The sequence below is a fragment of the Piliocolobus tephrosceles genome, chromosome 14, assembly GCF_002776525.5.
Source record: "Piliocolobus tephrosceles isolate RC106 chromosome 14, ASM277652v3, whole genome shotgun sequence".
In the NCBI taxonomy this organism is placed as follows: domain Eukaryota; kingdom Metazoa; phylum Chordata; class Mammalia; order Primates; family Cercopithecidae; genus Piliocolobus; species Piliocolobus tephrosceles.
In genome coordinates, this window is record NC_045447.1 from 107693387 (window position 1) to 107721053 (window position 27667).

The following is a 27667-nucleotide window of genomic DNA, read 5'->3' on the forward strand; positions in this document are numbered from 1 at the left end:
TGCACTCCTGTAATCTCCACACTTTGGGAGGCCAAGGTGAGTGGATCCCTTGAGGTCAGGAGTTTGTGACCAGCCTGACAAACATGGCAAAACCCCATCTCTACTAAAAATACAAAAATTAGCCAGGTGTGGTTGCGGGTACCTGTAATCCCAACTACTCGGGAGGCTGAGGCAGGAGAATCACTTGAACTCGTGAGGCGGAGGTTGCAGTGAGCCAAGATCGTGCCATTGCACTCCAGCCTGAGTGACAAGAGCAAGACACTGTCTAAAAAAAAAAAAAAAAAAGTGTGTATGTATATATATATTTATATATTTTTATATATATATATAAATGGAACTTTTAAAAAAATATATCTCTGCTAGATACATCTGAAACCTCTCTTTTAGATAAAAATGGTGATGAAAGAAGGGGAAAAGAATGATTTGATTGGGTTGATAGAAAACCACACCCGAAATGAATATCAGTGTTTTATAGAAATAAGAAATCTATGCCTGACTGGGCACGGTGGCTCATGCCTATAATCCCAGCACTTTGGGAGGCCAAGGTGGGCAGATCACGAGGTCAGGAGATCGAGACCATCCTGGCTAACACAGTGAAACCCCATCTCTACTAAAAAATACAGAAAATTAGCTGAGTGTAGGTGGTGGGCGCCTGTACTCAGGAGGCTGAGGCAGGAGAATGGTGTGAACCCGGGAGGCGGAGCTTGCAGTGAGCAGAGATCGTGCCCCTGCACTCCAGCCTGGGTGACAGAGCAAGACTCCATGTCAAAAAAAAATTAAAAATAAAAATAGATTCAGCTATAGGCCTTTTGAAAAGAAAAAACATACCACAAAAACATCTTCTTTAGGGTTACTCCGTTTGAACTCTGGAATATAATAGAGCTGGCTGTTAATACCTAAAAGCAGCACAAAATGAAATGTAAAATTAGTGACTCCAGGCCGGGCACGGTGGCTCACGCCTGTAATCCCAGCACTTTGGGAGGCCAAAGCAGGCGGATCACCTGAGGTCGGGAGTTCAAGACCAGCCTGACCAACATGGAGAAACCCCGTCTCTACTAAAAATACATGGTGGTGGGCACCTGTAATCCCAGCTACTCGGGAGGCTGAGGCAGGAGAATCACTTGAACCCAGGAGGTGGAGGTTGCTGTGAGCCGAGATTGCACCATTGCACTCTAGCCTGGGCAACAAGAGTGAGACTCTGTCTCAAAAAAAAAAAAGTGACTCCAATTTTGGTGACATTGGATTAAGATAAAATGTTTAGGAATAAGTTTAATAAAGAATGTTCAAAACCAATAAGTAGAAAACTGTAAAGCACCACTGAAACCAGAAATAGACTTCAATAAATAGAAAGGCATCCTCTTTTCTTGGTGAGAACATCTCAATATAATGAAGATGTCAATCTCACCTTATAGTTTACAAAAGTTTGCAATCTCATTAAAAATTCTCACCGGGCACAGTGGCTCACACCTGTAATCCCAGCACTTTGGGAGGCTGAGGCGGATGGATCACCTGAGGTCCGGAGTTCAAGACCAGCCTGACCAACGTGGAGAAACCCCATCTCTACTAAAAATACAAAATTAGCCAGGCATGGTGGCGCATGCCTGTAATCCCAGCTACTCGGGAGGCTGAGGCAGGAGAATCGCTTGAACGTGGGAGGCAGAGGTTGTGGTGAGCCGAGATCACGCCTTTGCGTGATCTTTTTGCCCAGGCACTCCAGCCTGGGCAAAAAGAGCGAAACTCCGTCTAAAAAAAAAAAATTCTAATGAGTTTTTTCATTAACATGGACTGTAAGTTAATCCTAAAATCCACATGGAAAATTAAAGAATTGCAACAAAATTGCTGCATAAGAAGTGCTTTAGAGGGACTAGCCCTTCCAGACTTGAAAACTTTACAAAGCCTCTATAATTTAAGCAACATCATAGCACTGGCACATGAATAGGTCAAATTAACAAGAGCAGAATGCATTAAAAAATGCCTATCGAAAGGTGGAATATCACATGACTGTGGCAAATACTCTTTTAATAAATGGGACGCTGACTAGCCATTTGGAAAATAATAAAATTCCATTCCATCACACACGAGAATCTATAATGGGTCACAGATTTCAATGTGAAAAAAGTTTTTTTTTTTTTTCACATTGCCAGAAGAAACATGGATACTAGAAACATGCTACAAGAAAACATGGATGAAATAATCTTTAACCTGGTATGCGGAGAGGCTTTCTAATTCTAAATCCAGAGCCAATAAAGGATTAATAAATAATGTCTACAAATACCAAATAGCGATTACATGGACAAAGTGTACCATAACATCAAAAGACAAATGACTACAAAAAATCCTTGTCAACATGTAAATCACCATACTTCACCAATAAAGGGTTAATCCTGAGGCCGGACGCGGTGGCTCACACCTGTAATCCCAGCACTTTGGGAGGCTGAGGAGGGCGGACCACCTGAGGTCGAGAGTTGGAGACTTGCCTAACAAACATGGTGAAACCCTGTCTCTACTAAAAATACAAAAATTAGCCAGGCGTGGTGGTCCACGTCTATAATCCCAGCTACTCGGGAGTCTGAGGCAGGAGAATTGCTTGAACCAGGGAGGCAGAGGTTGCAGTGAGCTCATGTCGCGCCATTGCACTCCAGCCTGGGCAACAAGAGTGAAACTCCGTCTCCAAAAAAAAAAAGGAGGGGTTAATCCTTACTTTGTAGATGTTTTAAAAATTGAGGGGGAAAAGATTAGAAATCCTATAGAAAACTGTGCAAAAGACATGCACAGACTCTTTACCAAAAGATGTATAAATATGTGAAAAGATGTTCAACTTCACTCATGGTAAGAGAAACGTAAATTACAACTACACTGAGATACCATTTCTCACCCATCAGATTGTCAAAAATTTAAAAACTTAACAGTACTCTCTACGGCTGAGACTGGAGAAACAGGCATTTTCATATATCGTTGGTGGGAATGCGAAATGTTTTAAGTCCTATAGACTTAAAGTTGGCAGTATTTAATTATATATACACATACCTGTTGACACAGCAAGCAAGAGCACTTCTAAGAATTTATCCCTTAAGAGTCACCTCCAGGCTGCATGTGGTGGCCCACGTCTGTAATCCTAGCACTTTGGCAGGCCTGGATGGGCGGATTGCCTGAGCTCAGGAGTTCGAGACCAGCCTGGGCAACATGGTGAAACCCTGTCTCTACTAAAATACAAAAAATCAGCCAGATGTGGTGGTGGTTGCCTGTAATCCCAGCTACTCAAGAGGCTGAGGCATGAGAATTGCCTGAACCTGGGAGGTGGAGGTTGCAGTGAGCTGAGATCATGCCACTGCATTACAGCCTGGGCAACAAAGGGAAATTCTGTCTCAAAAGAAAAAAAAAGAGGCCAGGCGTGGTGGCTCACGCCTGTAATCCCAACACTTTGGGAGGCCAAGGTGAGGTCGGCAGTTCGAGACCAGCCTGACCAACATGGAGAAACCCCATCCCTACTAAAAATACAAAATTAATCAGGCATGGTGTCACATGCCTGTAATCCCAGCTACTCGGGATGCTGAGGTCCTGAACCCAGGAGGCGGAGGTTGCAGTGAGCCAAGATCACACCATTGTACTCCAGCCTGGGCAACAAGAGCGAAACTCCATCTCAAGAAGGGAAAAAAAGTCACCTTCAGTGATATGAATGTACAGGTGCACACGATTACTTATCAGCATTATTTATAGTTGCAAAATATTGGAAGTTGCTTGGACATTCAAGCATAGGAAATGGATTGAATAATACGTGATGGAGTCAAATGTAATTGTGAAAAGAATGAAGAAGATACCAGCCAACTGTTACGGAGTGATTTTTAGAAATGTTAAGTGAAAAGAGCAAAGTGGAAAAAGCATATAGAGTTTGTTACCTCTTGTATAAGAAAGAAGGGAAAATAATGCACACAGTGTTTGACTAGACCCCCTCAGTCTTGGTTGGGCAGTTTGTTATATGTGAATTAGAATTACAAACAAATCCAAACTCTAGTAGGTTTGTGTTTTGTAGTGGTATGGGCAAAGCAATCCTGAAACTATTTTATATGCATTATAAGATTGAGCAAATGAGTACATGTGTCTGTGTTATTGAGAGCCAGGGTTCTCGCTGTGGAAGAAAAGTCCTACAAATGAGTATCCTGTGAGGATGGACTGGAATTGGAAGTATTGGTGTGAACATTTGATTCCAAAGATGTGTATGTGTGTATCCATGCATGTGTATGTGTGCGTATATCTGTATGTTTGTGTATACACACGTATGCATTTTCTTTTCTTTTTCTTTTTTTTGAGACGGAGTCTTGCTCTGTCGCCCAGGCTGGGGTGCAGTGGCCGGATCTCAGCTCACTGCAAGCTCCGCCTCCCGGGTTCACGCCATTCTCCTGCCTCAGCTTCCCAAGTAGCTGGGACTACAGGTGCCCGCCACCTCGCCCGGCTAGTTTTTTGTATTTTTAGTAGAGATGGGGTTTCACCGTGTTAGCCAGGATGGTCTCGATCTCCTGACCTGGTGATCCGCCAGTCTCGGCCTCCCAAAGTGCTGGGATTACAGGCTTGAGCCACCGCGCCCGGCCCACGTATGCATTTTCTAGGTCTGTCCACTGAGAAGACTTAAGAAGCACAGACACACCAGTAGCAGTGAGCACAGGTGCTATCCAGATCTTAACCTCTAACACCATTTTTCAGTAATGAAAATCAGGGTGACCTGAAGAAGTGGCTGCTTTCAGGACTAGGATTTGATGATCCTGGAATACTTTGTCAGGCCAAAAAGGAAATGCATTAAAAAAAAAAAAAAAAGATGGAATATGCCTCTAGGACAGAAGAATCAGTTTGAAGGAACTCCCATTCATTGGCCAAATCTGGGACAATTTGAGTATCAATCTAATTGAGTATACTAATGACTTATAAAGCATTGGGGGGAAAAAAACTTAGGAGTCTGTGTCAATCGTAAATACATAAATAAGTGAAGTCTGTTCTTACAGTAGGGTGCCATGGGCCAGCTGGTCAGTTCACGTTTCTCTCCTAATGTTAACATCTTACACAACCGTGGTACATTTGCCAGAGTTAGGAAACTAACATTGGGACAACACTGTTAACTGAACTACACACTTTATTTGGACTTTCCACTAGGTTTTCGCTATTCCATGTCTTCTGATCTAGATTCCATCAGGATCCCATGTGGCATTTAGTGATCACATCGCTTTAGTCTCCTCCAGTCCGTAAGTCTGTCAGTCTTTGCTTTTCATGACCTTCACTTGAAGAGAACTGCCCGGGAACTTTATAGAATGTCTCAATTTGGACGTGTCTGATATTTTCTTATTAGATTGGCATTACTGATTTTTTGGAAGAATATCACAGAGGTGAAGTGTCCTCTTGTATTTCTTCAAGGGGTACATGATACCAGCATGACTTTTCTGGTGATGTTAACCTTGATCACATGGTGAGGGTGAAGCCTGACAGGTTTTGCCCCCATAAAGTTATCATTTTTCTCTTCCCATACTCTTATTTTTAGTAGTCACCACTTCTAGCCCATATGCCAAGGGAGGGAAACTAAGCTGTATCTCCTGGGGAAGGGATTATCAAAGAATTTGTGAACACAATATTAAAACTACATTAGCAATTAACAAGTATTTGACTGGGTGCGGTGGCTCATGCCTGTAATCCCAACACTTTGGTAACAAGTATTTGACTGGGTGCAGTGGCTCGTGCCTGTAATCCCAACACTTTGGGAAGCTGAGGCAGGCGGATCACTTGAGGTCAGGAGTTCAAGACTAGCCTGGCCAACATGGTGAAACCCTGTCACTACTAAAAATACAAAAATTAGCCAGGTGTAGTGGCACACGCCTGTAATCGCAGCTACTCAGGAGGCTGAGGCAGGAGAATTGCTTGACTTCAGGAGGTGGAGGTTGCGGTGAGCTGAGATCACAGCACTGCACTCCAGCCTGTATGACAGAGAGAGTGTCTGTTTCAAAAAAAAAAAAAAAAAAGAACAAATATTTTAGGAAGATAATTTTAAAATATGTAATTTTTTTTTTTTTTTTTGTGGACGGGATAGGGTCTTGCTTTGTTACCAAGGCTGGAGTGCAGTGGAACAATCATAGCTCACGGCAGCTATCTACCTCCCCAACTGGAGCAATTTTCCCATCTCAACCTCCCAGGTAGCTAGGACTATAGTCGTAATCTGGCTGGAGTGCAATGGCACAATCTCAGCTCACCGCAACCTCCACCTTCCAGGTTCAAGCGATTCTCCCGCCTCAGCCTCCCGAGTAGCTGGGATTATAGGCATGCACCACCATGCCCAGCTAATGTTATATTTTTAGTAGAGACAGTGTTTCACCATGTTGGTCAGGCTGGTCTTGAACTCCTCACCTCAAGTGATTCACTCACCTCAGCCTCCCAAAGTGCTGGGATTACAGGCATGAGCTGTTGCGCCTGGCCGGCCCATGTTAGTTTTTAATATGAGTGTGCATATAGTTGTTAGTATGTTATTTTATTATCTCTTAAATGACTACAGGATCTGTAGTTTTATCTCTTCTTTCATTGCTGGCATTCTTTTTTTTTTTTTTTTTTTGAGACAGAGTCTTGCTCTGTCACTCAGGCTGGAGTGCAGTGGCGTGATCTCCGCTCACTGCGAACTCAGCCTCCTGGGTTCATGCCATTCTCCTGCCTCAGCCCCTCAAGTAGCTGGGACTACAGGCGCCCACTACCATGCCTGGCTAATTATTTGTATTTTTGGTAGAGACGGGGTTTTACCATGTTAGCCAGGATAGTCTCGATCTCCTGACCTTGTGATCTGCCCGTCTCGGCCTCCCAAAGTGCTGGGATTACAGGCGTGAGCCACCGCACATTGCTGGCATTCTTAATTTGAATCTCCTCTATTATTTTAGCATGAGAAGATTATGAATTTTACTGATCATATTAAAAAACAATTTTAAGCCAGGTGCGCAGTAGCTCACGCCTGTAATCCCAGCAATTTGAGAGGCCAAAGGGGGTGGATTGCTTGAGGTCAGGAGTTCGAGACCAGCCTGACCAACATGGTGAAACCTCATCTCTTCTAAAAATCCAAAAAGTAGCCCAGCATGGTGGTGGGCACCTGTAGTCCCAGCTACTCAAGAGGCTGAGGCAGGAGAATGGCTTGAACCCAGGAAGCAGAGGTTGTAGTGAGCCAAGATCACACCATTGCACTCCAGCCTAGGCATGGCGAGACGCCATCCCCCCCAAAAATAATATTGTTTAAATTGTATTGATTTTCTCTTTTCAATTTTATTGATTTCTTCTTTTATCTGTTAGTTCCTGTCCTCTGCATGCTCTGATTTTATTTTGCTCTTTTTCTGGTTTCTTTATGTAAAAGTTTAAATTATTGATGTAAGACTTTTCTTCTTTTCTAATATATGCATCTAACACTGATTACTTCCCTCTTCACAATGCTTTATCTGTATCTTACCACATTTTATATGTTTTATTTTTATTTAGGTCTATATTATTTTTAATTTTCCCCGAGATTACCCTTTAACTCATGGGCTATTTAGAAGAATGCTTTTCGATTTCCAAATGTTTGAGGTCTTTCCTTTCCTTCTCGTTTTTGTATAATTAAAGCTTATACTATAGACACGTTAGATTAAAATTCAATTACACTTGTTTAGTTACATTGTATATGTTGTTCAAGTATCATTGGAGCAAACTTTTCAATACTAACTTTATGTAGTGGTTGTCAGTCTTTTGCACCTGTAGAGTGGCAAATAAAAAATACCCTGAAAATATGACCCTCAGGCCGTTGGAGAAGCTCACAGAGACAGAAATGGTGGGAATTTTCTGAGTCCTCAGTGCTCTTTGCTTTCTAGGCCAGCACACAGGAATCCAACAAAGCCAGAGTTAGTGTTCAGAAAGGGCAGTGGGATAGAAGGATGGTATCACCTAGCTGGTTCTAATGACCCATGCCGGGTCCCATTGTATAAGCTGGCTTATAACACTACTCTTTCGAGACTCCTTCTGCGCATTAATGAGCGAATCTGTATTTGGACATGTTCACATGAACAGATTGGAAGAGATGATAAATTTACCATGACCAATCCCTTTAGGATTGGTTTGAGGAACTTAATGATCCTGTATTCATCTTGGGCATTTGTCTGTTGTATTTGCTATCACAGAATGTCTTTTAATCCCAAACACACTTCTACAGATCCATCCAATACAAGTCCCTAATCATGATCTTTGGAATGAACTAATACATTTCAAAGAACATCAGAAGGAAGGACTGTGGCAGGAGAGATGGAATTGGTCCTTCAGAGGACTGGGATGAAGATGAGAAATGAACCAGCATTAGGACAACCTTAGTCTCAATACATTTGCCTAACATAAGCTCAAAGGGTGCAGTTGTGTGCACAAAATATCCTTGATGACATCATAACTCAGAATTCAGTAGAACAGCTCAAGTCGCTCACAGGGGATGCGCTAGGGTGGTAACCACTCTTGAGAGTCTGTGCCCAGTGATGAAAAATAGTATGACGGTTGTTTAAAAATGAAAATAGAGTTACCATACTATTCAACAATCCTACTTCTCAATATATAACCTAAAGAATTAAAGGCAAGATCTCAAAAAGATATTTGCACACCCATGTTTATTGTAGCATTATTCACAATAGCCAAGAGATAAAAGCAATCCAAATGAGTTTGGTGGATGAAAGGATAAAATATGGTGTATATATGTGTATGGGTGTGTGTGTGTGTGTGTGTGTGTGTGTGTGTGTGTATGTGTATGTAATGGAAGACTAAGCAGCCTTCAGAAAGAAGGAAACCATGTCACATGCTAGAACATGGGTGAACCTCAAGAACATTATGCCAAGTGAAATAAGCCAATCACAAGAAGACAATTTTTTTTTCATATGAAGTATTTAAAATAGTCAAAATCACAGTAGTGGTTGCCAAGGACTGGGAGTGGGAGTGGTGGTGGTGGGATTAGTGTTTAATATGTATAGAATTTTAGTTTTGAAAGATGAAAAATTTCTGAAGATCTAAATTTCTGAAGATTAAGAAGAATATACTTAACGTGTATTCACAATGATGAAAATATACTTAACATTACTGAATCTGTACACTTTAAAATGTTTTAAATGATTGTTTAAAAAGCAGCAGCATAGGAATAAATCTTCATGACCTAGCACTAGTTCATGATTTCTTAAATATGACACCAAAAGCACAAGTAACAAAAGAACACATAGATAAATTGGGCTTCATCCAAAGTAAAAAAACTTTTGTGCTTCAAAGAGTACTGTCAAGAAAGTAAATGATGGCTGGGCGCACTGGCTCAGGCCTGTAATCCCAGAACTTTGGGAGGCTGAGGCAGGCGGATCACGATTTCAAGGGTTCGAGGCCAGCCTGGCCAACATGGCGCAACCCTGTCTCTACTAAACATACAAAAATTAGCTGGGTGTGATGACACATGCCTGTAATCCCAGCTACTGGGGAGGCTGAGGTAGGAGAATCCCTGAAACCAAAGGCAGAGGTTGCAGTAAGCTGAGATTGCGCCACTGCACTCCAGCCTCCTTTTGGGCAAAGGAGCAAAACTCTGTCTCAAAAAAAAAAAAAAAAAAAAAAGAGGCCAGGCACAGTGGCTCATGCCTGTAATCCTAGCACTGTGGGAGGCCGAGATGGGTGGATCATGAGGGCAGGAGATCAAGACCATCCTGGCTAACACGGTGAAACCCCGTCTCTACTAAAAATATGAAAAAAAAATTAGCCGGGTGTGGTGGTAGGTGCCTGTGGTACCAAGTACTCAGGAGGCTGAGGCAGGAGAACGACGTGAACCTGGGAGGTGGAACTTGCAGTGAGGTGAGATCGCGCCACTGCACTCCAGTCTGGGCGACAGAGCCAGACTCTGTCTCCAAAAAACAAAAAATAAAGAAAGGACAACCCATGGAATGGGAGACTATTTCTGCAAATTATATCCGGTAAAGAATTTTTTTTTTTTTTTGGAGACAGTCTCACTCTGTCGCCCAGCCTAGAGTGTAGTGGTGCGATCTGGGCTTACTTCAACCTCCACCTGCTAGGTTCAAACGATTCTCCTGCCTCAGCCTCCTGGGAAGCTGGGATTACAGGCGCATGCGACCACACCCAGCTAACTTTTGTATTTTTAGTGGAGGCGGGGTTTCACCATGTTGGCCAGGCTGATCTTGAACTCCCGACCTCAGGTGATCCACACGCCTCGGCCTCCCAAAGTGCTGGGATTACAGGTGTGAGCCACCTCATCTGGCCCCCCTTAAATGATTTTTATCTGGAAAATATAAAGAGTTCTTATAACTCAGTGACAAAACACAAATTAGTTAAAAGTGAGGAATGTCGAGGACACATGGCTCCAAAGAAGATATACAAATGGCCTTATAATAAGTACATGAAAGAGGTTCAACATCAGGGAAGCACAAATGAAAACTATGATGAGATGCAACTTCAGAACCACTGGGATGACTTTATCAAAAGGAGAGATGATAATGTTGGCTGGAATGTGGGGAAAAACTGAGACCCTCACATAGCTAGTGGGTATATAAAATGGTATATCTGCACTGGAAACAGTCTGGCACCTTCTGAAATGGTTAAACATGGAGTTTCCATATGGCCCATCAATTTCACTCTGAGTTCACTCGTACCTATGAGAAATAAAAGCATACATCCCCACAAAACCTTGTACACAAATTTCTTAGAAGTATTACTCATTGGGAGGCCAAGGTGGGTGGATCACCTGAGGTCGGGAGTTTGAGACCAGCCTGACCAACATGGAGAAACTCCGTCTCTACTAAAAATACAAAATTAGCTGGGTGTGGTGGCACATGCCTGTAATCCCAGCTACTCGGGAGGCTGAGGCAGGAGAATGCTTGAACCCGGGAGGTGGAGGTTTCGGTGAGCCGAGATGGTGCCATTGCACTCCAGCCTGGACAACAACAGTGAAACTCCGTCTCAAAAAAAGAAAAAGAAAAAATAGATATATGTTTTTCTTTTATATGTATTATATATTTTTTATTTATTTTATGTATATTATATATATATATATATAATTCACAATAGCCAAAAAGTGAAAACAACCCAAATGTTCATCACCTGATGAATGAATAAGTTTCAGGATATCCACCAATGGAATGTTATTCAGCAATAAAAAGGTTTGATATAATAATAGTTTCTAAAAACATGGAGGAACCTTGGAAATATTCAAAGTAGAGTAAGTCAGGTGTGAAAGACATATATTGTATGATTCCATTCATATGGAAGTCCAGAGCATGTAAAGCTATATAGAAAGTAAATTCATGGTTACGTAGGCCTAGGGTGTAGATGGGGGCAAGGTTTTTTTTTCTTCTTCGTTTTTTGAGATGGAGTCTTGCTCTGTCACCCAGGCTGGAGTACAGTGGCACAATCTCAGCTCACTGCAACTTCTGCCTCTTGGGTTCAAGTGATTCTCCTGCCTCAGCCTCTCATGTAGCTGGGATCACATGTGTGCCATCACGCCCAGCTAATTTTTGTGTTTTTAGTAGAGACGGGGTTTCACCATGTTGGCCAGGCTGGTCTCGAACTCCTCACCTCAAGTGATTCACTCACCTTGGCCTCCCAAAGTGTTGAGATTACAGGCGTGAGCCACTGCACCCAGCCTAGGGGTTTTCTTTTTGGTGATAAAAATGTTCTAAAGTTTATAGTGATGATGCGTGCAAATTCTATAAGTAGACTTAATGCAGTGATGGTTGCAAATTCTATAAATATGTTTAACGTGGTGATGGTTGCAAATTCTATGAAAAACCCAAATTGTACAATTTCAATGAGCATGCTTTGTGAATGTCTTAATAAAGCTTTTATTTAAAAAATGAGCAAACGGTAGAAATGTTAACATGGCCCACATCTATGTGGTGTCTGTATTGGTTTCTATTATACGTTTTCTATGTGGTTGAAACATTCCTAATAAAATGAGCATAGTTTTTTAAAAAAGAAAACATATCAGTGGACCTGAATGCAGGATGTCTTATGAATGCTCACACAGAAGCTCCCATTCCTGAGGCATGCAGGGAAAAGCAGGAGATGGGGTAGGAGTTGGCATGGCCCAGCTAGCTCAGGTGACACACGATGGTCTCAGTGGCATGACTTGGTTTGTGCGATTTGTGCTTTGGGGTTTTATTTTGGCACCTTATAAAGGAATAAAGCCTATACACAGTCAGTTTCTGTCTAGCTAATAAAGGATAGGGGGATGAAGCAGTTTACCTTGACTAACCTTGACTAACCATCCACTTACATTGATTAGGAATCTTGTGATCCTATCTTCACCTGTGAGATTTCTATGTTGTTTGTGTTTAATGTCAGAGAATATCTTTTAATCGCTCATACAGTCTATGCAAATACTGTATACGTGATAAACATCCCTACAACATGATCTTTGGAATGAATTAAGACAAAGGAAATTCTGAGGAAGGACCATGGCGTGAGAGGTGGAATTCATCCTTCCGAGGACTGAGATGAGGATGGAAAGTGAACCATCGGTAAATACAACCTTAGTCCGGACACATTTGCCTAAAATGAGCTCAGAGGGCACAGGTGTGCAGACAAAGCATGCTCGATGACATCATAACTCAGAATTCAGTAACCCAGTGTATCAGCTCCCTCACAAGGGATGTGCCAGGGTGAGGCCAGTGTTGAGAGTCTGTACCCAGTGGTGGTCAGGGACTCAGTGGCAGTGACTCTGGCAGCCCTGGCCGGATATCAGCGGATCCCCCCAGCCAGGTGACTGTCACTAACACCACCCAGGGCACCAAGACCTGAAAGACATCTTGGGATGCTGAAGTTAGAAGCAAAGTGCGGCTCCAAAAGGGCAGCCACCTGGATCAAGTCCGTCCTGGGAGCTGTCAGGAAGCACAGCATGTTCACTAATGGCCTTGCTCACATTGTCAGATGGAGTTTCTCAGGAGGCCGTGGCTTCTTCAGAGATCTGTCGTCCAGTGGTGAAGGGAGGAGGCGAACCCGCCCGGGGCCGCCCCAGCCGCACTGGCTCCCAGAGAGTGACCTGGGTACATGAGCAGGGAGGCCAAACCCGTCTAGAGCCTCAGCACACCCCAGCACCTGCTGTGAGCAAGCTGCATGGCTTCCCCGAACGTGGATGTGACGACGTCATGGGTATTTACGGATTCCCTTGCACTGTGTCCCACAGCGCTCCTGGTTCATGTGTGACACACTGCACTTGGGGTGGAGGTGTGCTGACAGTCGTAAAGAGCCGAGCCTTTCTTCATTCTTTCCCGTGGCTCTGATGCACAGTTTCCAGACACCAGTCAGGAAGGAAGTTCCTGAGATGATGGACCTTGTCCCAGTCACATTAGACTGCTAGGACAAAGTGTCATAGATTTGGTGGGTAGGGGAGGGGGAGGCATATTAAGAAACGAAATGTATTTGTCAGTCTGGAGGCTGGAAGTCCGAGGTTAGGGTCCCAGCAAGGTGAGGTTCTGGCGAGGGCTCTCTTCCTGGCTTGCAGACAGCTGCCTTCTCACTGTGTCCTCATGTCAGGGAGAGAGCGAGCTCTGGGGTCTCTGCTTCTTACCAGCGCCCTAATCCCATCATTAGGGCCCCACCTTCATGGTCTCGTCGAACCCTGAATAACTCCCAAAGGCCCCATCTCCAAATACCATCACGTGAGGAGTTAGGGCTTCAACACAGGAACTGGGGGGGACACACATTCAGTCTATCAGAGCCCCCCTGTGTAGGGGCAGAGTGTAGGGCTCTGGCGGGACACAGAGGTGGAGGAAGCACAGGTTTTGCCTCTTGGAAATGGCTCAGCCAAAACAAGGACAGGGACAGTGGGGCAGAAAACAGCTAGTGAGGTAACCAGCAGAAGCCCCGAGGTGTCACTAAGCCAAGGTATCATTTTCACCCTTAAGTGAGGAAGTTGGCTGAGCACCCACACACACCAGAGTACCGACCACGTTCCCTTCAAACATGGCTCACTTAACATTCCTAAACCCTGCAAAGGGGAGGTGTCACCTCGTCTCCTGAGGATGGCCCTGAATGTAGAGGAGTCACGGGAGCTGCCCGCATCACCCACCAGTGACTCTTCACTCCCCACATTTTCCCCGAGGGCCTGATGTGCACTGAGCTGGGGAAGCCCTGCCAAGATAAACTCTCCTTCCCAAAGGCCACAGAGGGCGGCAGGCCTCCGACACTGCCCACATCGAGCAGAAGGGACAGGGCAGAGAGGCATCTGTCCGGCTGACTGCTGTGTTCTGTGGGCAGATGGGGCCGCCCAAACACGGCTCCCTTTGTCACTTGCAGAGGGGCCAGGCCACCATATACCAGACAGCTTTGCCCCATCAGCTTCTGCTGGGCCAGCACCCAGCACCATGAACACAGCTCTGCATGCCGGCAGTGCTGGGACCTGTGCTCTGGCAGTCACAGCAGTCCTGAGCCAGCAAGGGCCCTGGGGAGGAATTGGAACTCAGGCCATGGACAAGAAGGTATTGGCCAGGAGGGAACCAGGGCAGGTGCCAGGTCCTGTCCATGCTGGGATCTGAGATTCTAAGAGGTGGGTTAGGGGTAAGGGGACAGAGGTCGGCCACATGGGGTGAGGGGAGTTCAGCAGAGATGGGGAGGTAAGGACAACCTGGGAAAGAGTAGAGCGCCCTCCCCAGCCTCAGTCCCTCTCCCGATGCAGTCCTCGTCTCACTCGTAGACTCCAGAAGTCTCCCTTCGGTGAACACCTGGCCCCCGACTCCCAGGGCACTCCCCGAACAGCCAGTGCCACATCCCAGGCAGCCCCTGCTCTGCCCTTGGGGTCTGTGCCTGGCAGAAGGGTGGCTGACCCTTGGCTCCCCCTGGCCTGGGCCCCAGCTCCTCCTGGCCCTGGGACCAGCAGACACACCCACCCTGCTCCTGGCAGGCTGGTCATGCTTGTTCCCGTTGGTGATGGTGTGTTGGGAGGGAACTGTTTTAGATACCAATGTAAATCTCTGTCCACATCAATTCCACACGAGTTCAGTCATCATATGGCAAAGGAATCATAACTGGGGGGGGCTCCATGCAGGACCCCGAGGGCCCCTGAGGCCAGTCTCTGTGGCCACAGCAAGGAGCATCTGCTTCAGCTAGTTGGACAAGACTCTCTCCTGCCCAGAAACAGGCAGAGGGACTTCCCCCACTCCCCACTCACTGTTGTATCCCAAACACACCCGTGTGGACAGACACCTCGACGTCTCCCCTCAGCCCAGTGCCCGCGCTCTTCCTGATGAGGGTTAAGCAGAGCGGCCCCCTCTTCCCATGTCCGTGTTGTAGGCAGCTGCCTTCTCCTCAGCTCCCATGGAGTAGAACAAGAGCCAGCCAGCTCTCTCCAATCCCAGGATTTTCCAGGGATACTGATAACGATGGGAGGCCCCGAGAAGCCTCCCTAACGCAGGCAGGGTCTTGTGAGTGAGTGGTGGGAGGGATCAGGGCTTCCTCAGCATCTGTCAGTCCCCGGAGCATCTGAAGGGGCCCCTATACCAGGAGGAAAAAGTGGAGCCAGCCTCTGTGGGTTCCCAGTGCCTGGCATCTCCTGGTTCCCTCTGCCCTCCTTCACAGACACCCTCCACGGAGCAGCACAGCGCCAAGGACAGAGGCAGCAGCCCCAGAGCGTTTTCCAACACAACTACATTTATTCCATTTACACATGAGGCCCCCAAGGGCTTCCCGCCCCCCAGCCCCCTCCCTGCAGGCCCTCCCTTCCCGCCCTCCCTGTTCAGCCACCCTCTCCCTCCCCTCCCTCCTCCACCCTCCAAAGCTAAGGCCCAGCAAGATCAGCACTGGGGGAGAAGCAGCCTTTGCTTTGGGGCACCTGCTGCCATGAGGGTCCGAGAGTTCAGAGCCCCGCCCGTGGGGACTGGCACCGGAGAGCCTGCCCCGCAGCGGCCCCTACTGGCTACAATGCCGCTTTTTCTTCCTCCTGGAGACCAAGGGGCCACGCCTTCTCTTTTGAGACTGTGAGGGGCCACCCCGCCCTGGAGCCAGGGATTGCTCCCCAGAGACCCTGAGCCCAGGCCCCGGGTCGGGCATCTTTTCAGCAGAGGACGGGCTTCCGAAGAGAAGTCGCTTCTTGGACTTGGTAACAGGAGAGGGTGCTGGGCTGAGGCCTCTCCTCTGAGCAGATGGCGACTGAAGAGCTCCCGGGGGTCCCCGCCCTCCTAGGCTGAGAAGGCCTGAGGAAGGGACAGGGCTCTGGGATAGCCTCCAGGGCCGCAGCCTGTGGTGGGAACCCACGACATACACCATGCCAGGAAGTTCCCTCTCCTCACTTGACCCCTTAGCCAGCCTGTGTGACTCCCCCTTAGCCAGCCTGTGTGACTCCCCCTTAGCCAGCCTGTGTGACTCCCCCTTAGCCAGCCTGTGTGACTCCTTAACAGGAGAGGCTCCAGGCTGATCCAAGGTGTCCTTGGTCCCCAGGCTGGGGCAGGTGGGTCTGTGGTCCTGCAGAGGAGAGGTTGGCCAGGCAGCCCTCAGCCCGGGGCAATCCTGACATCCCAAAAGCACAGCAGGGTCTTTGGACCGGGCCATGCCGGTGCACACTCTGGCCTGTCCCTGAGGGACCTGGGCAGCCGTCTGGGGTGGGCAGGTTTCCACGCCGACCCCTTGTTGGGGGTCAGGGGCGTCTCTCTCTGCTCCTTGGCGAGCTGCAAACTTAGAAGAACTTGAGTCCAAACAGGCCGTGCCATGACCAGGGGCTGCCCTCACACGCCGTTTCTCCTTCAAGGATAGGAGGCGCTTCTCCACTAGCTGCGGGAGGAAAGAGGCACTTACTGGCGCTGCCCCAGGTGTGAGCAGGGCCCAGGGTGGTGGAGACCAGGGCACTTCGGCGGGAGACAGGGAAGTCTGAGGCAGCTGAGCTTCGTGTCAAAGGGAGAGGGTGTGGCTCTGCCGGGCATCCCATTGGGCCTCATTGCAGCTTGCATGCTGACTCCCCTCCCTGGCTCCTCTCCATCGTACTCCGTGTGAACCTGCATCTTCCCATCCCGGAGTGACTCCCCAAGAAGCTGAGCATCCCCAGCAGGATGGGCTTAGACAATCAGGTGGGCCTTGTGTGCCGGGTCCCTCCTGCCCCTGGGTTCCCCTCCCTCCGCTGGTCTACCTGGGCAAGTGTGAGTGCTTCTTCCTTCTCCAGCTCCTGGCTTAGGGCCGATAAATCCATCTGTGGATCTGGGGAAAGCAGTTCTTCCAGGAATGGGGAGTGAATGACGGCCTCCACCTGGAAACAGAAGGAAAAATACATGAGCTTCCCGGGCAGGGAGTAACCTGGAGCCACGGACACCCAGAGGAGATGCAGAAAGCGGGGAGGGCCCTGTCCCCACCCTCCTGGGGCTGTCTCATATCATGGCGACCACCAGCTACACACACAGACCACAGACCTGGTAGCATACACACATACAGACAGAGACACACAAACCGCACACAGACGCACAAACGGATCCACATATGACACAGGAAAAGACACAGACACAAGTAACACACATGCCACATTCACACCCACACAGACACACAGTAACCCATCACACACAAACACACAGCAACACATAGACACACGCAATCACATACACAGACGCTCAAATCCACAGAAACACACCCACCCACCCCCCTGCTGCGAAGCTAAGGAACAGAGCTTAATTCCAAGGACCTGGGAGTGCCACCCCCTGGAATCCTGCAGACCCCAGCACTCCAGGCCAGCCCACCTTGGTGACAAAGTCTTCCTGGGAACACAGCTTGTCAATGTAGCTCAGGAGGCCCGGGTCTGGAGTCATCCCATCCTCTTCCTGTGGCTGCTCCACTTCACCATCTTCCCAATTTCCCTCGGGCTCCCCCATGGCCCCGAGGGGAGGCCCCAGCAGCTCCTCCATGATGTCCACATACTCCTGCACCACTTCAGGGGGGATCTCCTCAGGGGCCTTGGTCTCCGCTGGCCTCTGGGGCCTGGGTGGTGGCAGGCGGGCCTTGGTCTCCGCTGGCTGCTGGGGCCTGGGTGGTGGCAGGCGGGCCTTGGTCTCTGCTGGTCGCTGGGGCCTGGGTGGCGACAGGTGGGCCTTGGCCTCCGCTGGCCACTGGGGCCTGAGTGGTGGCAGGCAGGCAGTCGGGGCCTTGGGGCCAGCCTTGCTGGGAAGGTACACTGAGGCAGAGAGGGAGGAGGCTGGGTGTGGTGAGGGCCGCTCCTCCTGCCTGCACCACACAGGGGAGGGCAGGGCTTGGGGATGTGAAGTGGGTCCCGGCTGGGTCAGGACCACCTGAACCACAGCGCCCCTGGAGAAGACATGCAGGAGGGGCACATCTGAGACAGCATCGCTTGGGAGGAAGTTTGGAGCCAACGATATGCCGTGTACTCTCCCCGCTCATCCCTGCTTCCTGGGTAGAGCATATGTGGAGTTTTGGACGGGCGAGGGGAGAGAGTAAGTAGGAAACCTGACAAGGTCAATACCCCGCTTCGTGATCACAGGCCGCCCACGAAGTAGGTATTGACCAGGTCAGTACCCAACATCCACTCCCAGAAGCTGTCCTGTTGGGGAGCAAACCCTCCTCTTGAAGGGAAGCATGGGGTGTGAGGACAGTGGCCTCCCGTGGCCCCTTTGGCCTCTGCCATGGCTGCTGTGGGAATGTGGGAAGCTGTACCTGGCTGCTTGACCACCTCAGGGGCCGGGGGTCCTCGAGGTTCAAGCCTCGGCGGGGCTGGAGGAGGCAGGCTCTGGGGCCCCTTCATCCACTGTGCTTTCTGCATCTGCATCTCCTCCTCAGCCTCAAACTCCAGGAACCTGGGGGTGAAGGAGGCCCAGGCTGTGCGGAGAGGGTCCAGGCCCCCTGTCCCCAGGACCAGGCAGCGGCCGAGGGCAGGGATGCGAGGGAGTGCCTCAGGTGGGCTGTCCGGGCCCTCACTGGGTCTCATCCCCCAGTCCCAGGAGGGAGCTGCTTCCAGAGTTCTGGGCTCACCCTCCCTCACCCGGCCCCTGCAGAGCCCATGGCATCAAAGGGGCTTCCTGACTCAAGTCAGGGCCACGAGGTCCAGGAGGGTCCCGGGGGACTCCTCCTCCAGGTTTCAGCTGCCCAGGGTGGGGTTGATGGCAGACGGCGTCAGGGATGATGCCCAGATGCAGAAGTCCTGAGGCTGGGACTGCGGGTCCCTGAAAGATAACCCAGGGGCACAAGGCCCGGGAGACCCCTGGTCGGGAGGAAGCAAAAGCTGAGCCCGGAGGACAGGGCCCCTTTCCCCCGAGGCTGCTGTCTGTCTGTCCGTCTGTCTTCACGGAGGGCACTGCCCAGGAGCAAAGGCGGTCAGGCCAGAGATGGGTCTCATGGTGTCCCGGGCGCAGGTCTCCTCTGACCCAACTCCCTGGCCAGGCTGGGATGGCAGAAAACCGACTTCTGGCCACTGCTGTGAGGAGCCTGCACCCCACTCTGTCTACAGTCACTAGCGCCCCTTCTCCCCATCCCCACAGCTGGAGGTGACCCCCTCTGGGCTGCGACGCTGGCTGCTGCCACCATGACCTCCAGTGTCAAGGCAGGGGTTGGCCCAGGCCAGGCAGGGGGTGCTTCCCAAGAGGGCAGGACAGAGACCCCAGAGCACTCTAGGTGGCAGGAGCAGCTTCCTGAGGGAGCCAGGGGCCCAGAGCATCCTGTGTTTGTCCACACCCTCCTCATGCTCCATGCTGAGAAGCCACCACGGCCACCAGGCCTCTGTCATTCAGTCTCAACTCTGCCACGTGGGCCCTGCCCCCAGGACCCCAGACTCACTTTTCCGCCATCTCGTAGAAGATCATCCGGTCAAAGTTGCTCGTGTGCTGCCATTCCCGCATGGCCCGCCACAGTCCCTCCTCCAGTGTCATGGTGGGCTTCCGCCGGGCCAGGGATCGGAGAACTGGGCTGTAAACCAGTGCAGTCAGCCCCAGTCTACAAGCCCACCCTTCATCCCGAGCCCACCTGGTCCCAACACCTGGCCCCTGTCCTCCTCCCACCTGTCCTGCCATCTGTCCATGTCCTGTTCTCCCCCACGTGGGCTCCTCAGGCCCCAGGACACGCCCCCAAGATCGAACATCAACACAGTCGGAGGGGCCTCTCCGACTGCCCCTCAAGTCCTCGGCGTTATGATGTTGAGAAGTGAACTCAGTACTATGGGTGGAACATATGTGTCCCCAACATTCCTGTGCTGAAGCCCTCAGCGCCGGCGCGTTGGTATTTGGAGGCAATCATGGTTACAGCACGTCATGACCGTGGGTCCTAGTCATGGAATCCGAGCCCCGATAAGGGCAGGAGGAGATACCAGGGCTTTTCCTCTCAGCCACAAGAGGACATAGCCAAGGCAGCTCTCTCCAGCCAGGAAAAGGGCCCTGACCAGACACCCAATCTGCTGTCACCTTGATCTGGGATTTCTGGCCTCTGGAACTGGGAGACATGAATGTGTCTTGATAAAGCACCCAATCTATGGGATTTGTTACAGCCGAGCCTGAGCTGACTGAGACAGCGTGCACACAGAATGACCTGGGAGCCAGGGTTAAAGTGCAGGTTCCTGGGCCCCAGGACTGAGCATTTCACCAGCTTCCTGGGGACTCTGGAGTAAGGCAGCCCCTGGGGATGCAGCCTCAGAGTCCTGAAGCATGAGGAGCAGGAGCACATGTCCAGAACCAAAGCAGAGCGGTGCCAAGCCCACTGCAAGCAGCCAGGTACAGCTTCGCACATTCCCACAGGAGCCATGGCAAAGGCCTGTGAGCCTGGGGCAGCTCCACTCCAAGACTCAGGGTCCCCAGTGCACCGGGACTCCGCTCCAAGGGGGAATGCAACCAGTTCCAGGGTGCGGGGGCAGTGAGATTGTTGGGGAGGAAGATGGGGCCGCCTTCCACCTACACCCCAGGCAGGGGACTTCCCAAGGGGAGCGGCCAGTGTGTTGCACGGTGGATGTGCTCAGGCTCCCATTTGCTCATCAGTGGGAAACACAGGGTGACAGAGGCGCCGCAGGGTGGAGAGAGGCAGGGACTGGGAATTAAACCACAAACTCTCCCGGATGGTGACGTTGCTGCCTCACAGTCACCACAGTCCACGGCCCTGGCTGCTGGGCTCGTGGTGCACTCAGAGCTATCACTGGAGCCCGTGGCTTTGGGGAGCACTCTCCTAGATGGCCTAGTCCTGATAATGATAGTAATAGGGACAGTAATCATAATTGCTGTCATGTAATGTGTCATAGCATGTGCCAGGCACTGTGCTACACATGTCATATGTGAGCTCAAGTCATCTGTTCGCCATCCTCTGAAGCATCATCGTCCTTTTTTCTAGGGAGGATTGAGGGTGAAGATGCAAATACCTGCCCAGCATCGACCCTAGTGTGGGGCCCAAGGCCATCCCCCTGTGCAGACTCCATCACCGCGGTGCTAACTGGACCTCACTGGCAGAACTGCGGGCATGTGCCAGGTTCCCGCCGGGCCCTGCAGCTCCTCCCCCCAGCCCCATGTGATGTACCCCTGGCCATCAACACTCAATTCGAGGGAAGGCACTGGGGTGTACACTCAAAGACCTAAACCCAGGACGGGTGTGGTGGTTCACACTTGCAATCCCAGCACTTTGGGAGGCTGAGGCAGGTGGATCACGAGGTCAGGAGCTCAACACCAGCCTGGCCAACATAGTGAAACCCTGTCTCTACTAAAAAATATGAAAAATTAGCTGGGCATGGTGGAAGGCACTTGTAATCCCAGGTACTCGGGAGGCTGAAGGAGGAGAATCACTTGAACCCAGGAGGTAGAGGTTGTGGTGAGCCAAGATCGCACCATTGCACTCCAGCCCAGGTGACAGTGCGAGACTCCATCTCAAACAAACAAACAAGACCTAAACTCAAACCGTGGCTCACGTCACACCAAGAACTCTCTCTGACCTGGGTCTTCTGTAAACATTGCTGTGAAAATTATTTAAAGTAAAAGCCGGGCACAGTGGCTCATGCCTGTAATCCCAGCACTTTGGGAGGCCGAGGCGGGTGGATCACCAGGTCAGGAGATCGAGAGCATCCTGGCTAACATGGTGAAACCCCGTTTCTAGTAAAAATACTAAAAATTAGCCCACCATGGTGGCGCATGCCTGTAATCCCAACTATTCAGGAAGCTGAGGCAGCAGAATTGCTTGAACCCGGGAGGCGGAGGTTGTGGTGAGCCGAGGTCACGCCACTGCACTCCAGCCTGGGCTACAAGAGCGAAAGTCTGGCTCAAAACAAAAGTAAGGATTGGCTGGACTCACAGGATAGTGACGGGCAGTTGACATGAGGCCCCTGACAGTCTGTCCTGAGCCACAGCCAGATTAATGTTGCTGAAAATGTACCTTCCCATAGCATAACCGATCACCGTCACAACCGCCCTGCAGACTCCCCTGAACAGCGTGACCTCCTGTCCATTCGGCAGCCTCTTTATGTGTGAGCTGCAGGACGAGCTCTGGTGCCCCGAGGACACTCACATGAGGAAGCAGGAAAGCGCTTCGGTGTCAGGACTCTGGGGAAGGTGCCTCCGGGCCAGGGGCTTGTAGCGCTGCCAGAGTCGGAAGTTCTCATAGACACTCTTGGGATTGCAGGAGTCGTCTGGTGGGGCCTTGGCCTGGGAGGGAGCCAGGCTGCCCTCTCCATGAGCCCCTTGTGGCCATGGCCCAGCGTTCCCTGGGGGCACGATGGGAGGCATCTGGGCAGCCGGTGGTGGTGGTGGAAGAGGAGGGCCCTGGGACCAGCCTCCCTCACAGGCCTGGGTGCTCCCAACCACCTGGGCAGATGTAATGGGCACCCCAGGAGCAGCTGCCAGGAGTAGGGGAGGTGGACACACGACACCTCCGCAGAGGGCGCCTGGAGCCTGCCAGACGACGGGGTCCTGAGTTAGGACCAAGGTCTGTGCCTGAGGGGGCTTCACAGGCCCCACTTCTGTCCACATCTGGACAAAGACGTTGGGAGCCCCGGCCCCACTCGGGCCGCGGCCATCCTGTCCTGCCACCAGAGGTGTGCTGGGGAAGGCAGACAGCACCAGAGGGCCGCCGGGAGGAACCGCTGCAGTCACGAGGGGTGGCCCGTGTGCTGGGCCGGGAGCAGGTGTGGTAAAGGGCAGAGCCATGAACACAGAAAGGGAGGTGCCAGGGTTCACAGTCACGCCCGGTCCCAGCACTGGGTATGCTGTGGAGACAAAGGAAAGAGATGAATAAGCTGGGGTCTCCAGGTCCTCACTAGTCACTGGGGAATCAGAGGGGAGTCCCAACAGCTGAGGGCGTGTGACGGGGAAACTCTGCCGCTTGCAAGTGTCCCTGAGTGTGCATGGGATGCTCTGTTCCTCCACGAAAGGGTTGCTCCACTAGAGAGCCAGGCCCCGGTCACCAAGACTCCCTGACCCCTGTCTCCCAAGAAGGAACAGCCAAGCCTTCGCTGCCCGAGGGTCTCCCTCAGTGTCCCTGGCAGACCCCGTCAGCCTCACAGGCATCTCCCAAGCCATGGGTCAGGCTTGAGTCTCTCAGCGGCTTGGTGGTCCTTAGCGTGCTCAGCAACAGGAGACGGGCCTACCCCAGGGCAGTGCTTGGCACTGAGAAGGCCGACAGGAAGCCAGAAGCTTCCGAATATTATGGCCCTATCTCCTCTTCAGTCTTCCTTTTCCTGAAGCTCTTGTAAACTCCTTTCTTTCCTAGCTCAACACCACAAAAGAAAACCACTGGATAGGCCAGGCATGCTGGTTCATGCCTACAATCCCAGCACTATGGAAAGCCAAGGTGGGCGGATCACCTGAGGTCAGGAGTTCAAGACCAGCCTGGCCACCATGGTGAAACCCCGTCTCTACTAAAATACAAAAATTAGCTGATGGCGCATGCCTGTAATCCCGGCTACTCAGGAGGCTGAAGCAGGAGAATTGCTTGAACCCAGGAGGCAGAGGCTGCAGTAAGCCAAGATTGCGCTACTTCATTCCAGCCTGGGTGACAGAGCGAGACTCCGTCTCAAAAAAAAAAAGAAAAAAGAAAAAGAAAACCACTGGATGGAAATCTCACCCAAGCCAGTGCCCTAGGAACCCCGAAGATAAACCATAACATATCACACCCAGCATGCAAATGATTGTCCTGGCACCACCCACACAAGTGCTAAATGGGGGTCAGATTCCGGCCACCCGTTCCTCAGTGCTCAGTGGTCCCAGCTGCCACTCAGGAAGCTCTGTTCCCAGGGAGCAGGTCTGAGAGGCAGTGGTGGAGTCGCCTGAGATACTGTCACCGCACAGCCAGCAACAGTTGCACACTATTAGAACTCAGCCAGCAAATGGTGAGCAGCAGGGCTATCAGGGGAGGTGCCCAGGGATTTTCACAGCTGCTGGTCATGTTACGGTAGGTAGTGGGACAAGGAGCATCTCTGGTCCTTCTCCTTTGAGCTCCCAATAACTGAACATAGTGACCAACCAAGAACCAGGGGTTCTTGGGCCACGGGCCAGGTGAGGCAAAGTTGTCGGGAACTCATCCCTGCTCACTAGGACCCCATGCAGTCTCTAGTCAGGGGGAATAAGGGATACAGCACATGCACCTCATCATTCAGGACACACATCCTAACTTGAATAATAATAAGAGAACCATCTTCCTATTTGTGTGCTACTCTCCTTTCTCTACTGAAAAGGAAACCAGCCTTTCCAAACCCTTCCACTGAGAACCAGCAAGAATCCACACCTGTCCCCTGTTCATGAGGTGGTATACATAGAATGGGGCAAACTCTTCATCTCCACAGTAACACAAAGTGCAGGGGACAGGCCATGAGCTAGCAGACAAGAGGAAGTGGGTCTGAAGACCTGAGCTTCCACAAAAGGGCAAACAATGCAGAACAACTCAGGAAGCCCAGGCCATGTGTTACCTGAACTTCCTCATCTGCCCCCACCCCTGTTGGATCAAAGCCAACAGCTACCTCAACTGATGGAGCAGCCAGCTCTGGGGAGGAGCTGAGAGGCTCTGGGCTGTGGCAGTTACAGTAGCCCCCAGCCTCGCCCACTCAGAGGCTGTCACTGCATGCTCTGTCACAGCCAACCCACCCAACAGTTTTCTGGCTGAGACCACTTCTCCCCACTCCTCCCTAAGATCTAGAAAACTCCAGCCCAAATCCCTCTGAACACTATGGAAGGGCACCTTCCAGGTGCCTGAAGACACAGCACAGGGCTCAGGCTTGCCTGTCATCCTCCCGTGGCCACCAGCACAACACGATCCCACTACTCCCTACAAACACACAATGACATGACCTGTCCCCCTCCAGAAAGGATCAATCCATCCACTCCATCCTTTCCTCTACACGGTATATTCCTGCAGGCATCTTGGTCCACCTCTAAGGAGCCGTCCTCCCTAACCACAGACTCAGGGTGCCATGGCCATCTCCAGGCGTGTTGTCCTTGGGGACGTCCAGTGCTCCCTCCCTCTTCAACATCAGCCCTATCAGCTGTCCCCAGGGGCAGTTCAAATTTGAATTCCCAAGGAGTTGAGGCATGGCAGACTCGGATAATGCCCCCATCCCTACAGGCTCACCTCCATTTGAAGCCATCCCCTCAGGCTGGGCACTGCCCACTGCTGTCTGGCAGTTTCCGCAATGAGAAAAGTCAAGGGCAGGACCCAGAGAGTGACCTGGCTCAGCAGATGCTCCTGAGTCCAAGTGGAGCAGGGAAAATTTGAATGTAAATAGGTTTAGAACATAGGACCCCAGACATTCTGCAGAGGGGGAGGGGCAGTGGGCAGCTGGGCTTGGCAGGGGTGGGGGACATTCTGTGAAGGGCTCTGGCCAGTAGGCAAGAACCTGAGTTTCCCTTCCAACTGGACAGCAGCAACACAGACGGTGTGGGCCCCTTTAGGCAACTTTTAAATTGTCGTCCTGACTCACAGCAAAAGCTTGTAGCTGATGTCTCCTTTACTTCATTCTTTATCAACAGACCTACTTTTGTGCCATTCAACCCAGGCTCCTTCCCCCTTTGGCTCTTTCCCACTCTTGATGAATTTCAACAGGGGCTGCACTTCCCGAACAAAATTCAGAACACGTTTTCAGTCTGAGAAACACAGGGGTTCTTAGGAAGGCAAGGGGACTGGGTGTTTGAAATCAGGATGGTCTCAGCCCATCCAGGCTATTAGGTGGCTGTGCGCTCATCATTGTTTACGAGGCAGTCCTTGTGCCCCCGGGTTATGTATGTTGCTGGAATCTCTGTCCACAGCAGCCGGCAGGCCTTACTTGCCATCCCCTTTCCTGGGAAGCCTCAGTCCAGGAAAGAGTGGCTATGCGACCTACAGCACCGAGACCAGAAATCCGTTCATTTTGTTTCCCAGCATATTGTGCTGGTGTTAAATGTTTATTTTTTGTATCTTTTACATGATTTTAACTTAACTAAGCAATACTTTTGCATGGTTCCAGATTCAAACTGCGCATAGTGGAATAGGCAGTGACCAGTCTTCCTCCCGCCTCTTTTCTCTGGCCACCACATTTTCTTTCCTGGACCAAACAGGTGTTATGTGATTCTTTTTCATCTTTCCAGAGATATATTATGCAATCAAAAGCATAATAAAGCTATTTTTGCTCTCTAAAAATATTTTGGTTTTTTGGGTAAAAATTAATACATTAATATGTTCCAGTACTCTGCTGATACTTGCAGTGACCATGTTTGTCCCGGTAATGTGGTTCCTGTCTTTATTTCTGTAGGTAAATTGCTAGAACGAGATGTTGCTGTTTTTTAAAGTTAAAAATACATGAAAGAACATAGTGGCCAGATTTAGCAAGTATGAATAAAGAATACCAAGTGGAATTTGAATTGAAGATAAACAGCGAATTTGTTTTTACTATAAGTATGATCCATATGATATTTAGAATATACTTTTACAAAAACAATCTGTTATCTGTGTTATTCACATTTCACTGGGATCTTGTACTTTATCTGGTAACTCTTCCCAAAAAAGTATAACATATTAGGCAATTATTGTTTTTATTTTATTTTTTGAGATAGAGTCTCACTCTGTCGCCCAGGCTGGAGTGCAGTGGTGCAATCTCGGCTCACTGCAAGCTCCACCTCCTGGGTTCACACCATTCTCCTGCCTCAGACTCCCAAGTAGCTGGGACTACAGGCAGCCACCACCACGCCTGGCTAGTTTTTTGTATTTTTAGTAGAGATTGGGTTTCACCGTGTTAGCCAGGATGAATTTCGATCTCCTGACCCTGTGATCCGCCTGCCTCGGCCTCCCAAAGTGCTGGGATTACAGGCATGAGCCACCACGCCCGGCCTAGGCAATTATTGTTAACTCTCCACTGTGAGAGTGAGAACTTGCAGTAAGGAGACTCAAGTGTGAATCTTGGCTGCACCACAAAAAGATTCTGCACCACAACCATTGCAGAAAACAACAGCAGGCTGATTTGATGAGAGGAAGTCAGGAGTAGCCATTATATCCTTCTCAGCTTCCAGGTTTAGTGGCAGAATGCAGTTTTAAGGGACAGGAGGGCAGAACACCGTCTTTTTCTTTCCTAACATAAAGCATCTTACAATTCCTAGAACTCTGGTTTCTCCAGGAGTTAGAAATTCACTACCCATGTCCATTCTGAGACAAGCGAGGATGCTATCTACCAATGTCCCATCCCCATTCCCACGCATCCCCTCCCACGTGTGAATCCTGGCTGGCCTCTCTCAGCTCACTGTTGGCCTCGTCTTCACCACAAGTG

General features: G+C 50.2%; 1 protein-coding gene across 6 annotated transcripts; it reads right to left on the reverse strand.

Moving 5' to 3' along the window:
- Positions 1–15451: 15451 nt before the first annotated feature.
- NUTM2F (NUT family member 2F) lies at positions 15452–25856 on the reverse strand. 6 transcript variants are annotated; one of them, XM_023187808.1, is made up of 9 exons: positions 25504–25519; positions 22450–23146; positions 19756–19884; positions 18640–18779; positions 18085–18142; positions 17712–17994; positions 17114–17230; position 16018; positions 15452–15489 (listed from the first exon to the last, which is right to left on the reverse strand). In XM_023187808.1, the coding sequence occupies exons 1-9, from the start codon at positions 25517–25519 to the stop codon at positions 15452–15454; spliced, it is 1479 nt and encodes a 492-aa protein (XP_023043576.1). The 6 variants fall into 6 exon arrangements, with proteins under 6 accessions (XP_023043576.1, XP_023043577.1, XP_026302964.1 ...); XM_026447179.2 differs by lacking the exon at positions 15452–15489 and adding an exon at positions 16373–16761 and having other exon boundaries at positions 15628–16300; positions 17712–17975; positions 18066–18142; positions 25504–25621; XM_026447177.1 differs by lacking the exon at positions 15452–15489 and adding an exon at positions 16373–16761 and having other exon boundaries at positions 15628–16300; positions 17712–18020; positions 18066–18142; positions 25504–25532.
- Between the last annotated feature and the right edge of the window lie 1811 nt (positions 25857–27667).